Genomic DNA, 18,342 nt, shown 5'->3' on the forward strand with positions numbered 1-18,342 from the left:
TCATTCCTCCTGACTCAGCCTCCTGAGAGTTGAGCGTCCCAAACATACAAAGCTTCCACATTATTTTTAACTGCCCTTTCTTTTCTCCTATTAAAAAATGTGTAAATATATAAAATGTTTAGAAATATTATTTTATAATTCAAGTAGAACAAATATTAAAATTGAAGATTCCCTAAATTATATTTCATTTTCAGTATACTGCTACAGTCCATGCTAAAGTATGGTTTGTATGTAGTTCAATGCAAGGTAACTGTAATAGAAACAATAGCCCCTAAAGGTCTATAGAAATGGTCGGTTATCAGATAAAGCACAATTCTTCCCATGTTGTGTTTCACCTCTTCAAAAATTATGTAATGAAATATAATCTCAAATCATCATTTTTTTTAACATCTGTAACCATGGACATATTGGCTTCAGCTAACATATTAATTTCAATTTTGCAAACTTCTAAATATATCTCTATACAAATGTTTAACATTCTTGGTAAAGAAGATCTTATTTCAAATGTCATAGTTGTATTCTATATTTATATGATGACATTTTGATTTACATCCATATTAAATATTATAGTCACTAGTTTGGAATTATATTGAATTAATTGCAGGCAAAACTAACTGCTGTCCTTTCACAGCATGAGATAAGCTTCCTAACAAAAATGTTTTTTTTTTTTTTTCAGTCTTAAGTCTTCAAGTATTACATGGTCTTCCAATTTATTACATCAATCATCCCTTGTAGTGTGACCTAGTTATTATATATCTGTTCAGTTAAGTTTTAATGGCTTCCCCAAGGCCAAAAAATAAAAATTAGGAAGGTGCTATGTTTCATCCAAGAATAATGGACTAGAAAGATTTATTCAGAATATAGTAGGAAAGTGTAGGAAAACTGGCATAAATATGCAGCTAAATAATATCAATTAATAAAAATTTGATAGGACACAGGAGGTACTTCAGGAATATCTACAATGTTTTGAATGATTTAGGTTTCTCTTTCAGACATTCCATTACATGTGATTAGGCTTTACAGCATTAAGATCCCACAAAAATATTTTCAATTTTTAAAAAAGTTTCAGTGTTAGACTTTTCGCTGTTTTATAATTATGCACCAAGTTAAAAAGAAGATATACATCTTTTGCAATTATGGGGCAAAGAAGTAGCCTTATGTGCAGCTACAGCAACGAAGCCTTGATGTTCATAACAATTCAGTAGCTCATATGGAACTGTGGTTGAGATTAGTGTCTATGACTTAAAATGCCCTAGTAGCTATAGTGGAAATAATTGAAATGGGAAATATTTAGTCTGAGTGCTTTGGGGTTAAAAGTTGAAAAGTTCAGATTGTTTGACTGTGAATGATCTGTGGTGACATTATTGGAACCATTTTTTTTCCTTCAGTTGACAGAGAAAATAAGGAGACAACTTCCCATATGACTTGACAGAAGATGAATCAATTTTTAAATATTTAATAATAATAATATGCACATATGTGTATCTATGTGTAGTTGTGTGTACTGGGAGCACAGATGCTAGAGGAGGCTGAAGACACTGTATCAAGCTGGAGCGAGAATTATAGGAGATTGTAATCTGCCTTATGAGGGGCTGGGAACCAAGTTTGGATCCTTCAGAAAAACAGTACAAGCTCTTAACTGTCAAGCCACCTTTCTAGTAAAAAAATAATAATAATTTTTTACATCATCCCTGGGTTTTTAAAATGATAACTGACATGTTTAGACATGTTTCATTGTTTTCTCAACCTTCTCTGTTTCTATGATATTTACATAAATGACTATACTTCCCACAAATTATACTAGTGGGTAAGACAGTCATTTATTTTTCAGTATAGTCCTCTAAAATTTAGTGTTCACAGAATGTTGTCTTCAGTGACATACTATGCATTTAAGGAGCGTTTTGATTTCAATAACGTTTCAAGAAATTATCTTGCAGCCATCTAATTGCATACTCTTTTCAGCCTAATTATTTCCATATTCTATTTGTCTCCATTTAGACCATTAATTTTGTTCAGAAACAACATAAACTAAGATGCTTCACTGAATATAAATAAGGACTTTGAGATAGAACAGAAAGGGTCGTGTGCTCGAGGTCAGGTGTTTGGAAATTTGTCCCTGCTTCTGATACTTACAATGGTCTCTTTTGTACAGTTCAGCTTCAGCTCACAAAAAATGATAATTCTAGCTATAATAATTATGAAAATTAAGAATTCATCATGAAAATAAGTGATACAATATCTGAAAATTATTCTATGTACAGTAAGATCTATGCTGAGGCTCTTCTCTTCTTTCCTTTTTTATGGAAACACACCAATATTCCCACAAGGGTAGGTTGAGAAAGGAAGGGGAACGGAATTAATGATTTAGAATATTTTACCCAAGTTGGAGAAGTGGTATTTTCCTGTGGCTGAAGATGACATGGCAGACGGGGAGACCAGGGGAGACTGGCTGCCAGTATCCTGCAGCCCTCCAGTAGAATGGGAACGTAGCCATTCCTTGCCTTCTTCTTGGTTGGCCTGCCGAGATGATGGGGTGTATCTGCAAAACAGCACAGCTGAGACACTTGAGCACATCGACAAGGGCAAGGCAACATCAGGACAAGAAGACAATCGAGGGAGCTGACTATTCAGACTGAACAGCAATCACAAACAGATTGGATCTAATTACAACTGCTCAGCTCCTCCAGATGATTTGGCACCATCTGCTTGATCCCACGGGGAAAGTAAATAGAGGCATGTGAGAAGAAAAGGATGCTTCTGTGAGCTACAGACTTGAAAGTCAGAAGCAATGAGCAGACAGCCACGTTAACTGAGGAGGACCCCCAAAGCACTGTGTTTGGGAGGACATGGGAAGGGAAGAACAGCGATTCAACATGGTGGACTATGGTAGGCCAGAAGCTAAGGGAGGTCCAGTGACAGCCACAGAACAGCACAGGAAATGGGACACAAACTGAGAACTAGAGTTTTCTTTCCGTTCTTTGGTTCAAATGCCACTTGCAGTCAGTTTATCACGCTCATAGCGCTGTCCCTGTAAGCTGTTTTCTCTGTATCTTTTTCTCAGAAAAAAGAAAAAAATATAGTGTGTAACATAGGTTCATGGTCATGAATTCAATTTTCATTATATTTTAATTCTGGATCGAATGACTATTTAGAAATTGCTAAGTGACATTAACTGAGATTTAAACTGATCTGGTGAATAATAAAAGCAAGTATGAAAAGCAGAAATTGAGACTGAGTTTTTATGAAAAAACTGTAAAATAATAATGAATTGCCATACCTGCTATGTGATGCTAATTCTTTTTATTTTTATTTTTTATTTTTACTCCATGTATAGCATATTTCAACCTTTCATTTTAACTTGTCACAGGTGTGAGCTAAGATGGTTTGGGGGATTATTTTTCATTTTAAAAAATATAAATTTTTTGTGTGCATCTGTCCATGTATGAATGTCTATAGTATATATGTGTGCATTGTGTGCACACATGCACGTGGAGGTCAGAGGAAGAAATCAGGCACTATGCTCTACTGCCTTCCGCCTTACTTCTTTGAAATAGAATCAGCATAGTCTCACCAAACCCAAGCTAAGCTGCAAACCAGCGATTCTCCTGTCTGCATTCCTGCCAGTGCTGGGTTAACAGTCCATGGCTGTATGCTCAGCTCTTTATGTGGGTGCTGGGGATTTGAACTCAAGTCCTCATGCTTGCTTACCAAGCATTGTTTACCAATTCAGTCACCTCCTGGGTTTCAGTTTTGAGGTTTTGCAAATGTATACTTCCAAGGAGGAAAACATGGAGAGGTAATTTCATCTTCCTAAGAGAGAACTGACTTCTGCAGCCCTACCACTAGCTGCTCCCCTCATGAGCAAAGCCTCGGAGAAGCTCCTTTAATTTCATAATTGTGATATTCCTACTGGGATTCACTTGGGTCACCACCTCCATCCTCAATGGCATCTCTTCCTAAGGAGCATCACCTACCCTTGAAGCTATCGAAAGCATCAAGATTAACAGAGACTTCATCTTCCATGTCAGAGGCCTCACGGTAAACAGATGGGAAGAAGACACAGCACAGAGAGTTTACATAAAAACAGAAAAAGGCACCAGTTGTGCTGAGAGAAATATATACCTTAGTCCCTTTTTGGGTAGTGTATTTCTGTCAAGCTGCATGCTGTTAAAACAAAGAAAACCCCTAAGGACATCATGCAAACAAAAAAATTTCCAAATCACATACTCAACAAAATTCGTTCTCCAAACTACACAAAATAACACTCTGCAAATACATACATGAATACTGAACTGACTGGAAAAGCCAACCAAGTAACAGGACCTCTGTCGCTCCCATATCTTTCTATCCTAGTGACATTCAAAATAATTAGAATGGGCATTAAATCACATTAGCAGAACTTCCCTGTGGATGTTGTGGTACCCTCCCCTTTCCTGTGCAGTGGACTAGACTTTTGCTGTGACCTCATATGCAGGAGAATCATAGGGATGTCAATGGCACCAGCTATTGAAGTGACAAGTCCCAATAACAGGATAGGATGAAAAGTCACATAATAGTTTTAACTTGTCTAGTTACTGATAATAAAAAATATGGGTAGATTTGTTTCCCACTTACATACAAGACAGAATTTATTATATAACATGTATTCTTGTTAAACAATGTTGCTAGTATAATTTATTTGAACATGTTAATGCAATAAGCCATTTCATTTTTGAGAAATCATTGACTGGGTATTTAAAGGGTTATCTATTGTATCACCTTTATTTTAGCTAATTCTCAGTTCATCAGACACTGGGCTAGAACGGTGTGCCTAGAGAAGTGGAAAGTGACTCATGGGAAATGGAGAAGAGCAGGACACAGCCAGAGGCTCCTTTCTAATCTCCAGCATGCAGACTGCCAAAGTGGAAAATGAACATGGATTTACAGAACTATTGCTCTCTTCATTGAGAACATCAAGTGATCAAAACTAAACAGAGTGTGTGCACAATGGGAATGATAAAACACAAATGCAAAACAGACTGACTTAGACTTGAATCACTCAACGTCAAAGCTAAAATGTTTTCTTCTACAGGTACTCCATCTGTCATTGTATGCCAATGAGTAATTTGTTCTTGTTGTATATTGTGATTATAAAATTTCCTAACTAGTATGAATAACCAAACCAAAGGAATCATACTAAACAAATAAGAAATCTCTAAATATGAACTATTTTGGGCTATGTATTTATATGATCATATGCCATTATTTCTTTAAAATATTGCAGAAAATTAGAAAATTGTTATTATCTTGCCAATGTTATCAGGTTGTATAAAAATTACATTTTTGTATGTTACAGTGGAATAACTCAGAAAACACACTTAAATTGAATAACATAGAACATTTTCTAAATTCTAGAGTAGTGGTTCTCAATCTGTGGGTCAAGACACCTTTGGCAAATCTCGTTCACCAAAAATATTTACATTATGATTTATAACAGTAGCAAAATTAGAGTTATGAAGTAGCAACAAAATAATTGTATGGTTTGGGTCACCACAACATGAGGAACTGTATCAAAGGGTTGCAGCATTAGGAAAGTGGAGATCCACTGCTCGAGACATTCATGATAGTATTATGTTGGCTTTCTGCAAAGTTTCAAGGAGTGACCACTCTAATGTCAGCAATGGCTAGGGAGGTAGAGACAGTAAGTCAAATAGAGATTTCACTTACTTATCGCACCGTTTGTCTAAGGCCAACAATTGTAATATGCAACATGGTTGTCAAATTTCACATTTAATGACAAACTAGGAATTTACAAGGTTGTCTATAACTTTAAATTACTTAAAAAATATGCTTTGGTCACAATAAAATAGAATGAAACAAAACAAATATGGGTTAGTTATAGTCACAGAACCACCAATGACTAGATCTGAGGTGTAGGGCAATATGGAAAAATTATTTCATTTGTATTCATTCATTTCCTTACATTTAAATTTTAGTGAAGAATAATTTATGTAAAAATTGAAATTAGTATGAAAACTACTGATTTATTAGTTCTAGGATGTGAAGATCAAAGTGTAATATGAGAAGTCAAGAACTTACATACACCTTAACATCTATCATACCCATCTCAAATTAATTTTTAAAAAATCAGAATTTGATACACTTTTATACTTTCAATTTAGTTATTAACTGACCAATTATATCAGGCCATACACATGAGATTTTCTTAAACAGACCACACACTTCCTCATATGTACTCTTAAGGGTTAAAACGCAGTTAGACTTTGCATTTTTCTTCTAAAGAAAAAGGGTATACACAGTGTTTTAAATTAAAAAAAAATCAATCTACTTTTTTGCTGGAAGGAATTGATTACTATCAGTCTTATATGTCATTCATAATAAGATAGTCACATTGACTTTCCATGGCTGAATAGTCACTAATACATTTAAAGCATATTTTGGAAAGTCTTTGATTATTTTAATATTGGGTTAAATTAGCCTATTTCCAATACTGCAAAACTTCTGAAATCATTTGCTTTAAAACAGTAAATAACTATATGTTTATTGTTGTATTTTTAGTAGACATTTTTTAGAATAGAGTTAAAACATAGAATAAAATAATTAAACTGGATTACACTATAACATAGGATTTGTTGATTTTAACATGCAGTTTTGATTTGGTTTCTTGGTTACAATGACCTACTTGACCACATTTCTTAGCATTTAATGTTTGAAGGCTAACCAAATAGGTTGAAATCTATATGATCAACTTTATGTTTTCATCTTTATAATTTAAAGATTATTTGTATTTTGGAGGATGATTATGACTAGTAAATTATAACCTGCTTGTTTGCTTTAGATACAACTTGTTTTTTAAGAAATTCTTTACGTATGTTCTTATAAATCTAGAATACACTATTTAAATAAGACAATACATTTTAAATATCAAAACCTATTTACTTGGCATAAGTTTTATACATGACATGTGATCGTCCCCATTTACCTTATAACTACTGGAACTAGAATCTGAGATGACTGAAAGTCTAATTTTTGATGGATTATTCAGTACCAGTACTTTTTATGTTGCATGTACTAAGAAAAAAAATTAAAGGGAAATAGATATATTTTAGTTTACACAACCCAGTTGTCAGGGCTCTGGCTCTTTGTGAATGGGAAAACATACATTCCATAACCACCAGTCCATCACAGTAAGCCCTGAGTACCAATCATTCATTTAGGTCTCAAAGGCTTTAATGGAGTGGACGTGCCAAGTGCATGGCTGCTGGTGTGCAGTACAGTGGTGGAACACCAGGAGGCAACATTTCATTCCTGATTTTGTGTTTCACACAGGCAAGAGAACCCAGAAGAAGAGCTGGAAATAATAGATCAATGGACAGTTTGGGCATTGTAGAATATGTCTTAATAAAGGATTGAGCTTAGATTTTAAAATTCCACATATTTCTTAGAGCACAATTGTAGAATCCATTTGAATTTGGTCATTCACCAAGTTTTAATCATCCTAAGGACTGTGGTGTCTTGATTCTCAAGCCGACAATTAACATCTTGAGAAGATATCACTTGCTGTATGAATGCCTACTTTATATACTATTGAAAGTGCCTACTGACTGGAAAGGTAGGCATCCATATTAAGAAAATGATTCAGTCACCCTGTCGTTAATGACTTCATTACTCATCAAATTTGGTAACGAGTGAAGAATAAGATTGGTCTTATCAATGTTAACTCTAAGTTTAACTTCATTTTTATGTCACTGCATAGTTGTATGCACAGTGGAATCAAGGACATTTATTTAATAGGGTTGGGTAGTGGGCACAGCACAGGAAGAAGGGATTAAAGACTCATCCATGCCTCCAGGAAAGCTCACCTTTCTGAGAGAGTAGATCTCACACTACCCGTTCTCATGAGCAGGCTCTGCACCTCGTGAGCGCCTGTGGTCAGTCCAGACAGGGAGCCATGATGGCTGAGGGGCAGGTCAATTGACTCAGAGCTCGTATGGAGACTAGTCATGGACTGGTAACTCGGAGTGTCCTTGCTGCCGGCAGACGAACTGCTCAGATTGGCAGCCCACACAAGACCACCCGATGTGAAAGAGTGAACCGATGCTGGGCTGGAAGCCAAGGAGTGACTTAAGCTTATAACATCTGTAGTTAAGTCTGAGGGCTTATTGAAGAGAGGACTGCTGTTGCCGCTTAGCCCGCCAGCACTGCCCATGCTGCCCGTACCAGACGACGGTGACTCCAGACTGCCTTGTCGCGCTAATGAGGTACTAGGGCTGGGCAGTACTGAGGAGGATTTCACACCCTCAGTATTAGGTGCGGAGGCAGATTTGCCACCTGCCTTGGCACCAAACAACCTAAAAGAAAAACAAATAACAACTTCAGTTGTTCCAAGAGACTCATATCTACATTCCATAGGGTTTCAGTCCACAGAGCCAAGTGTGCTTTGGAGTAGCGAGCTACCAAGCACGTCTAGCCTCTATGTTCCTGAAGGTGATGTGATTGGCCTTGGTATTCATTGACTACTAAAAATCTCCTTAAATATCTTAAGGGGAAGTCTGCACTGGACTACAACCAAGTTGGGCAGAAGTGGGCAAAAGTCAAACATGATCATGCTTGATTTTTACACTTCTAGCGATCAAAGGACTCTAAAATATTTTGGCCATTCCGGCATTGCCTATCTACAGAACCATTATAATGAAACAACTTCTACGCATTCGGTATATATGGCACTTCAATGGATTTTCCTCTTTTTAAAATAGGTTACTCAAAAATCTAAAGGGGATACTTAAGGAAAGTAATGTCTGGAGGCCTGAATGACTCAGCTGGAAATATTGGATATTGTTAGCAACAGATGGATTTGCTGAAATCTTCCCATGGAAAATCCACAGGGATTTCTGTCAACTGCCAGAGCTACTCCGACATATATTTATACCAGTGATTTGAAATATCATTGGTGCTAAGTTAGATACTGGAGTTTAGATCAGAAAACATTTTAGTTTTGAAGTGAAAGAGATGATATAATCAAATTTATGCAAATATGGAAATAAGATGATATGAAGTAATGGCAGAATGGTTACTAATTCAGCTGCAATGAAATCCATATTTCCTGCAGTGGAAGACTTTTATGACGAATATGAGAAATTGTTTCATAGGTAATGGGCCACAGGAGGGCACTATTGGTTTTCACATAAGCAGTGAGATTATTTACTCTTGCTAAAGCTATAATTTATTCTTTCCAAGAAGAACTGACACTTCAAAACATTCTTCACAATTAGTTCTTCTAATGAGAAATTTGACTGCTACTTTTCAAACAGTTATGCTTGGAAGGTTACTTAAATGTGAGATTAAATTTTTCAAGACTCTTCCTAATTCTAGGTTAAACCAGCAGAATAAAAACAAACCTTAAATATTTAACAAGGTATAGGTGATAAATGATTATTAATTTAAAGATAAGAAACAGAGGCAGGTATATTTAACAGTTTGTCCTAAGTCACACACTAATTTCCCCCATGCTACTTGGGGTATCTAAAACCAGAGCTATTCCTAAGCAGAACTTCATATACTTAATACAAAGATAATTGTGGTACCTACATCATGCTGCTGGGTCCTGTCAAAGAACACTGACAAAGAGTTATCAATGTCATCTCACTTGTGAGTTCTTGCCCTGTGTCAGATATCCAAATGTTTTAAAATCCTGACCATGACATCATATTTTGACTTTTTGTTTTGTTTTGCTTTTTACTATGTTAAGATTCAGCCCTGTGCAGGCTTCTGGAATCCGGTGCCTGTGGTGTGACACATTGCACAGCCTTGGGAAGGGGCTTTCACATGCCTAGGCTCAGTGTACTCTGTTCTGCTTACTCCCCACGGGAGACCTCGATTTGGGGGATGTGGGGTGGCTTGGGAAAGAGGGCTAGGGGGTAGGAGGAGGGAGGAGGGGGGTCTGTGGATAGCATGTGGAGTGAGTAGAAATTTTCTTAATAAAGAAAAATGAAAAAAAAATTCAGCTCTGTATAAATTGGCCCGATGTAAACTGTTACAAAGAATACATCATCTATATTCATAACCATCAACTCATTAAGAGTCAGTAAGATAATGCACACTAGAGGTAAATGCAGTGTTTATCAAGATCTATGCAGTTTGATTTTTTTTTTAATGATGGAAAGGAGACGTGAAAACTGCTGAATTATTTTATAAGCTATCGCTTTATGTTATCACTGCTTCTATGAATAGTTATTTGAGTTTTAAGCCTGTTGCACATGTTGTTTCTATTTTTCCTGTCACACTGACAGGATAGCTGAACAGCTAACCACTTCTCTAAATGAGCATCACATTTTACACTAGCAGTTCCTAGGGTCAGCTCTGTAGAACTCACTATATTTTAAACAAGTCTAGAATACAGAATCTTCAAATATCTCGAATAAATTAAAACATCTTTATGTAGAATAAATCCTTGTTAGATACCACCTTTTACATTTTCCCAGCATCCCCTTACCTTCGAAATGTAGGTGAGGCAATATCTGGATATTTGGACCCTGGCTGTCTGAGCCCTTGTGTACCACAGGCACTGGCAGAGGTGGGGCTGGATTTGGGGGAACCTGACAAAGAGACACTCTCTGAATCTGAGACTGCTACTTTCTCCTTTTCTTTGTCTGTTTGGTTGACAGTGACGGGACTCGAGCGCCCTGAGCCGATCTTGGTGGGTTCTCTCAGTTTGGAGGTGGTGGCCCCGGCTGACTTGCTGCTGACGTTGGAATCAATGCTGCTGGTACTGGATCGGTGGCCACCTCGCCCGGGGATACCGCTGGTGCTGGACTTGGAAGGGCGGGGCAGGCTGCGGTACTGGAGGGTAGTCTTGGAGCTGACGTGCAGGACAACGTCATCTTGATTCTGGGACCCATCTAAGCTGGTTTTCCTTCCTGCATTTGACTTCCCACCAATGGCAGCCGATTTGGGGGTTTTTCCCAGGGTAGCTGAGCCGCTGGTTATGATGGCACCACTGCTGGTAACCACAGTAGAGGATCCTACACCACTTGTCTTTTTATATCCAAAAGAATTGCTGGCTGATGATCTTCCAATGCCCGAGGGTGGCTTTTTCCCTTCATCCCCGCTGCTTTTCCCTGCATCTGAAGGAGACCTTTGCAAGGATGATCCTTTCAGGGGGGGTTTCCCTTTCTCTGAAGCTTTGGTATCGTCTGTCTTCCCTAATTAAAGAGAAACACACAGCTGGGTTGATTTGAATGTTTTGACAGCATAACCCCTCCAAAACCAAATGTAACATGTGAATGGTTCTTTAGCTCTTCGTATCACTTCAGTTCTGAAATATTTCTTGTTTCAGATCTCAATAGGCACACTCTAATATAATGAAATAATTGAGTGCACAGCTATTAACAAACAAAAACAAAAACCCACATGTCTGTTGGAGGAAATGTACTCTGCTTGAGGAGGAAAGGTGAAAGCAGGCTAGTTTCTTATTTGTTAATGTTTTGTATCTTACAACGCTCTTGCTTCAGAAGGGTGTCACTAATTCCTCAGTGTCTCTCAATTTTCTTAATACTGCAGTCCTTTAACACAGTCCCTAGTGCTGTGGTGACCCCTCACCATAAAATGATTTCCATTGCTACTTCATAACTGTAAGTTTGCTACTGTTATGAATTGAGATGTAAAAACCTGATATGCAGGATATGTGATATGTTACCCTCAAAGTTTTCTTAACCTACAGGTTGAGAATCAACATACTAGGAAAAAAAACTGAATGTCAATACCTTTACTAGGATTATATCTGAAGTACTCTATGATACCACATTTCAGGTGACATTATTTCTAAAATAAGGGGAGAGTCTTTTAGCTCTCAGATTTGTATTAAAAGGTAGTGGCATTTGTAAAATCAATATTGAAAATATTCATTAAAAAGTCACGAAGAGCGAGTTATCATTTATCCAGAACCAATTCTTTGCCTGTATACAAAGTGACTAGATTGTAATATAGCACATAACAACCCTAGGTGACAAGTGTGATCCCCACAGGATTCTCAGACTGTCATACTCATAGGGGCTTATATGACAAAGTATGTGGATTACAGAATAAAATTATTTAACTGTGGACAGAAGAACCTGAATATTAAAAGGGGGAGCTAATACATGTGAAGGCATGCAAATGGGGGACCACAGATTAAAATTCTTCTGTAGTGCAGATCCCAAGTGACAAACCTACCAGGGGTCTTGAGTGCACTCGTGCTGGTTTTCTGCCTAGCTGGTGTCCCTCCCTGGGCAGACATGCCTCTCCTCCAGGAGCCAGTCTGAGACACAGACAGGCTCGCTTTCTGCCCTGTCTTCTCAGAGTCTTCAGCAAGTCCAGAGGTAGCAGCACCCTTCCACTTGGCACCTCCCTCACTATGACTGTCAAAATCTTCTTCCGTCTTCTTCAGCTCCTCTGGACTATCCCAGGTCTCATCAGCTGTTGAACGTTTCTCTGCATCTGTTTTCAGCTATGAAAAAAAAAAGTCCCATTAAAAAAAAGAGAAGAAGAAGAAGAAGAAGAAGAAGAAGCAGCAGCAGAAGAAGAAGAAGAAGAAGAAGAAGAAGAAGAAGAAGAAGAAGAAGAAGAAGAAGAAGCAGCAGCAGCAGCAGCAGCAGCAGCAGCAGCAGCAGCAGAAGAAGAAGAAGAAGAAGAAGAAGAAGAAGAAGAAGAAGAAGAAGAAGCAGAAGCAGCAGCAGCAGAAGAAGAAGAAGAAGAAGAAGAAGAAGAAGAAGAAGAAGAAGAAGAAGAAAAGAAAGAAAGAAAGAAAGAAAGAAAGAAAGAAAGAAAGAAAGAAAGAAAAAAAAAACAAACCTATGAGTTGTGAATGGGGGACTGGAATGCGTTTTCAGATAAGAGGTGAAAAAGTAATGAGGCACTGATTTATACTTCAGAAGCATGCCACAAACGGTCCTATTTTTAACTACAATTTCACATAAGTTTCATCAATTTGAGCCATAGAATTTCCCTTTGCAGATATTAGGGAATGTCAGGATAAATAATGCTCAGTGAAGCCTAATTAAACTCCACAAAGGAAGGGATTATTCTATGACAAACGTGACAAGGAAAAACCAAGACAAGACAGGATGTATTCAACGTTCTTTCTTGACTCACCATTCCCAAGTGAGCCTAGTAATTTGTTTTTGACATCATTAAAAAATTCATCAAGAACGATTCAATGTTAAACTGTTTTTAAATTTGTTTTTAAAAGTGAATCGTATTAGATGGGGGAAAATGTCAAGGTGGGTCTTTCTAGGTTACAGATCAGCAAATAGGTCTAAGCTGTTTATGATCTTCAAAAGAGGCTAGGGGTAGGCATGGCTATAGTTCTGAGTGGTGTTAACTCTAGGGGGCTTAACATAAAAACACTTCATATCCCAGAGCTGGTGAGTCTTTAGTATATCTGACTATTCAGCTCATGCAAATGCTTCAGATTAAAGAGTAAAACCACAGTTTAATAAAGTACATTTTTTTTTTTTTTGGAAGAAGAAATTAATAGCATCACTGGGAAGAGAGAGGATGGCTCTCACCTGAGTGTTCTTCCTGGAGGGGACAGTGATGTTGGAATAAGAGCTGATGGAAGATGTGGTGTTCAGGTCATCTGTGCTGATGTTATCAAGAGTATCACTGAGACCACTGCTCACTGAACTGCTGTCATCCCAGCTAAAGGTGAGACATAAAACAGCAATGAGCCGGGCACAGGACAAACAATGTGAACCATCCAATTTCCACACAATGTTTTCATCCATCATAAAGACATTTAAAAACACTTATGAGAATCTGCTTACTATCCATTTTGGAAACATCATATTTATAAGAACTGAACATCTACTAAACAATAGCTTATCTGGTATTTAGGAAGGACCAGAAGGTGTGGGTTCCAGAACATTTGAAGCATATTGAAAACACTGAGAGACGAGTCACATGCCAGCTGGGTCCCTCACCCCACACCTACAAAAGCAACCTGAAATCACAAAGTACCTAAGAATTAGTCTCTGTTTAAAAAAAATGTTTGCTTTAGTCGAGCATCTGAAAATCATTCCTCATTTTATTATCTTAAAATTACAACCATTCAACCATGCTTAAATATTGAAATTCCCCCAGGAATCTCACCTATCACAATTCCAAACAACATAAGATAGTCTATTATCTGATATTCCTACTTTTTTCTTCTACCACAAAACTTCAGCTGCAGCATCTGAATGAGTGATCCAAAAGTTACATTTGGAGCCTAGAGAGATATCTCAGCTGCTAAGGGCACTTGCTACTTTTGCAGAGGACCCAGGCTTAGTATTCCCAAGACAGTTTATAGCCATCTTGTAACTCCAGTTCCTGTGGATCTGATACCCTCTTCTGGCCTCTGTGGGTACCAGATATACACACGGAACACATACATTCATGAATATAAAAAATAAATAAATCTTTCAAAAAATTCACATCTGGCCATGGAACTACCCTACTACAATCTCCAAAAAGTTTCTCCTTTCATACAGTCTAGGTTCCAAAACAAAATGGGTCTCAAGGGATGCATAAGGGAATCCATTAGAAGGATAAAATGAACATCTGAAAATTTTAACATACTTTTTATATAAACAACAATAAAATAGGCTATATTAATAACCATGTGCAGGCTAGCTTGGGTCCCATTATTTAGTAAATGTGCTTGATGTGATGACACATAAATACTTCAGGATATATGGATATATTAAAGGAGAATGGGAATTCCACTCTGCAATTGGAAGACCACTGTCATCTCATTTGCTGACTGAATCTCAGTCTATTGATACATTACTACTCACATGTGCTTTGATATATGAATTAATGCAACTTAGGTACACATACTATATAAGGACAAAAACTAAGTCTCATGAGATGAACATTTAACTTTAAACACCTTCCACAAATGACCCAAGCATTGAAGATACCACTCAAATATTCATCATGAAAGCACAAAGGAGACAAAATAAATATATTAAAAGAGTACCATCTTAAGTTCCAAATAATAATGATGTACTTAGATACATATGAGACAAAAGTAATCATCAAGAAGAAAATTGAACTTGCTGAGAGCAGATGATTATCAATAACAATGGCATCTTAATGTGGGGAAAATGTATTTTAGACCACTAGAGAAATATGTCTTTTGTGAGTGCCCAAATCTGGTGAATACCTTCACTGTATCCAATTTTGTAACTTTCCATATTATTAGCCACAGCATCAGCAAACACCTACTATAACTAAACTCCCTCACACACATCTGTCATGCAGTATAGGTTCCATCTACTGTCAAAGGGAGTAAAATCATCTGTAGCAAGGAAGTCAGAAGAATTGAGTCTTCTCTCAGTTAGCAGATTAACTCAGTTGTCCTCTAAGCTTTGGTTGTTTTTTTTAAGTCCCAACTACCTGAGTTTTCTAATACAGATAGCATAATTTGGATGCATAGCTTTCTAAGAGTCAGTAAAGGGCCTATATTTCCCACCATCTCCTAATTCAAAGAGCCTTCCAACATAATTTAGTTTCATAAACTGGCAAAAGTAGATTGTAATATAATTTGCAACTAAGACCTTAGGCAACACAATAATCATTTCTATAACATAGTTTATTCCTTACTTATTACTTCTTTTAATATTTCTACTTTACATGTTGAGTATGTGAATATAAATTATGAAAAAAATCATGAATATGTACATTGAACACCATTGATATAATGGAACTAAAATGCATATAGGAGTCCTGTTTGGATTCGACCACTACGGTGATATTTTATTTGTGCTGAAATGTGGTGATATTTTATTTGTGCTTTAATAAATAAAGCTTGCCTGGAGATCGAGGAAAAAGCCAGCCATTATAAGTAAACAAAGAAATCAGGCAACAGAAGCACATCCTATCCCTTGGCAGGCAGGGATCTATCTGTGAGGATCTCTGTGAGTTCAAGGCCACACCGGAAATAGCCACTTTGGTGACACATGCCTTAAATTCCAACACTAATTAACCATGGAGGTCTGGAAGTATGTACAGACAGGCAGGAAGTAACAGAGCTGGGCAGGAAGAGGAAGTGATGTAGCTGGACAGAGAGAGCAAATCAGATGGAAAAACAGCAAGGCATATAGGTGTGGGTAGACAGGAAGTATCTTGCATTTGGAAGCTGAGGTTTTGATGAGATGAGGTTAGCTTGTGGCTGTTCCAATTCCTCTGATCTCTCTCAGGCTTTAACCCCTATATCTGGCTCTGTGGTTTTTTGTTTGTTTGTTTGTTTGTTTTTTTTTGTTTTTTTTTTGTTTTTTTGTTTTTTAATTTAATAAGACCATTTAGAAATTCATCTACAGAACACTCTCACAGGTAGTACATAGTAGGTTATTGGATGGACTGTTCTGGTTTAATTAGCATCATACTGCCTTTGTTTCTGTCATCTCTCCCCTCCTTTCCTAAAATGTGCTCGTGACAAGCATTACATTCTCTGACATCTTGACCTGACTCTTCTGAGTCGTATAGTATTTCTCTATTCTTCAGAACTTCTTTGAATTGCTCTGTATCTAGCCCTCCATTATATTAACTTTAGAATATCTTCCCCAATAATGGTCAGCCTTTCCACAACTATGAAATCAAGGTGATGATTTTGAAACCTCAGTCACTCTTTCCTGACTATAAGATCTGTGTTTTTGGCCTTTTTTGGATTTTCTCCCCAAAGGGAGTCCTGTCAAAGTCCCAAATTAACTCTATGTAGTTTACATTATTCCTTCTCTAAAAATTCTCTCCTACATTCATCGGCATTGTTTGTCAATCCTTGATCTAATATATTACTCTTACTTCCTTTTTTTTTTTTTTTGATGAAGCCCCATTCTCAATGAAGTTGTCTTTAATCACTTAAAACCAAAACTTTTAGCAGGCACCATGGCTGGCCACTCTTTTATTATACATATTTACTTTTTTTTTTATACTCAATACTCATTTCAAAAATATTGGTAAGTATGTATTCTCACTCCGTGTGAGAAATAAACTGCAATTCTTCAAACAATGCACTGTTTACTGAGAACATCAACTGTAATGGAAAACATCTGATAGATGCTAGGAAGTGTGACAGAGGTTAGTAGTAGACATAGATGGTGGGACAGAATTAGGATTGCTTCTCTGAAGAGATGGTATCTTCATAATGTGACTATGACAATAGTGAGCAGATAAGATTCCATGCTAATCAGTCTATTGCTGTATTTTTGCTCATCGTGACCAGTCTTGTGTGTGTGTGTGTTTTCTGTCCTCTTTGTCATACTATTAATAATGAACTAGACTTTATCTTTAGAACTCTAGCAGATAATGTGGCGTCTGTTGTTGACTATGCCACTAAATCATATTGCTAAATGAAGTTTTGCTTTTGAAAATGCTGCCTATATTCAGTAATTTTAAACTTGGTTAAGTCTAATAATAAATGAAAGATTTTTTTAAGATTTATTTTTATTTTATGTGTATAAATGTTTTTAACTATATGCATGTGTGTGCACCACATGTGTGTGTGGTGGGGTATCAGATCTTTTTTAGGACTGGTGTTACAGATGGCTGTGAGCTGCTCTGTGGGAGCTGGGAACTGAACCTGGGTTCTCTGTAAGAACATCAAGTGCTCTTAACCTCTAAGTCCCTACTTCAGCTCCATTAAATGAGTTTCGAGCAACATTTTGTTCAACATAGTTCTTTATTAAGCAAACTTAAAGTTATACTTTCTGACAGATAATGGAGCTATTTTTCTAATTTCAAACTTCTATGACATTTGACTTTCTTCTTTGATTTTGTAGATAACAGAATTCTCCATAGCAATGATGCAATTAATTCTGTTGATTGTCACACATTTAATTAAGTTGGAAAAAACTTAATAGAAAATAGTTTTTAATGAAAGAATTATTAGCATAATTAGCTCTGAGTAATAGGTCTCAAATCTCATCAAATATTTTTCCATCCTTTCATTTTTAATTGCATTAAAATCTAAGAGTTTTTAACTATATTCTGCATAAAGGGCACCTCTTTATTTCTGCCAAATTACACATCTATAATTCTGCTGAAATTTTCCCTCACAATCTAGGACACATTCATGAATGATGGGATTTATTACTCACATAGTTTTTATTTACATATGGTGTAGCTTCTGTCTTTGAAACACTATATATAAAAGCATTGAAACATTCACATACAAGTCTTTGCATGGACATGATCATTCATTCACTGGGTAGGAGAGTCTTCAGAGAGTCATACTTTGTGAGGATGGAAGACAGATACAAACTGTTTTCTAATGAGTGTAGAGAATTACACATTCTCTCTCTCTCTCTCTCTCTCTCTCTCTCT

General features: G+C 36.8%; 1 protein-coding gene across 1 annotated transcript in view; it reads right to left on the reverse strand.

The window, feature by feature from the left end:
• Nav3 (neuron navigator 3) overlaps positions 1 to 18,342 on the reverse strand; it is a 762,474-nt gene that overhangs the window by 75,679 nt on the left and 668,453 nt on the right. The window contains exons 14-19 of the mRNA XM_036169458.1: positions 13,545 to 13,677; positions 12,211 to 12,484; positions 10,493 to 11,201; positions 7,863 to 8,351; positions 4,123 to 4,164; positions 2,379 to 2,539 (exon numbers count right to left, since the gene is read on the reverse strand). Of these exons, the coding sequence (XP_036025351.1) occupies positions 2,379 to 2,539; positions 4,123 to 4,164; positions 7,863 to 8,351; positions 10,493 to 11,201; positions 12,211 to 12,484; positions 13,545 to 13,677 (1,808 nt within the window). The remainder of the gene's footprint in view (positions 1 to 2,378; positions 2,540 to 4,122; positions 4,165 to 7,862; positions 8,352 to 10,492; positions 11,202 to 12,210; positions 12,485 to 13,544; positions 13,678 to 18,342) is intronic.

This window comes from Onychomys torridus, chromosome 20, assembly GCF_903995425.1.
Source record: "Onychomys torridus chromosome 20, mOncTor1.1, whole genome shotgun sequence".
Lineage (NCBI taxonomy): Eukaryota > Metazoa > Chordata > Mammalia > Rodentia > Cricetidae > Onychomys > Onychomys torridus.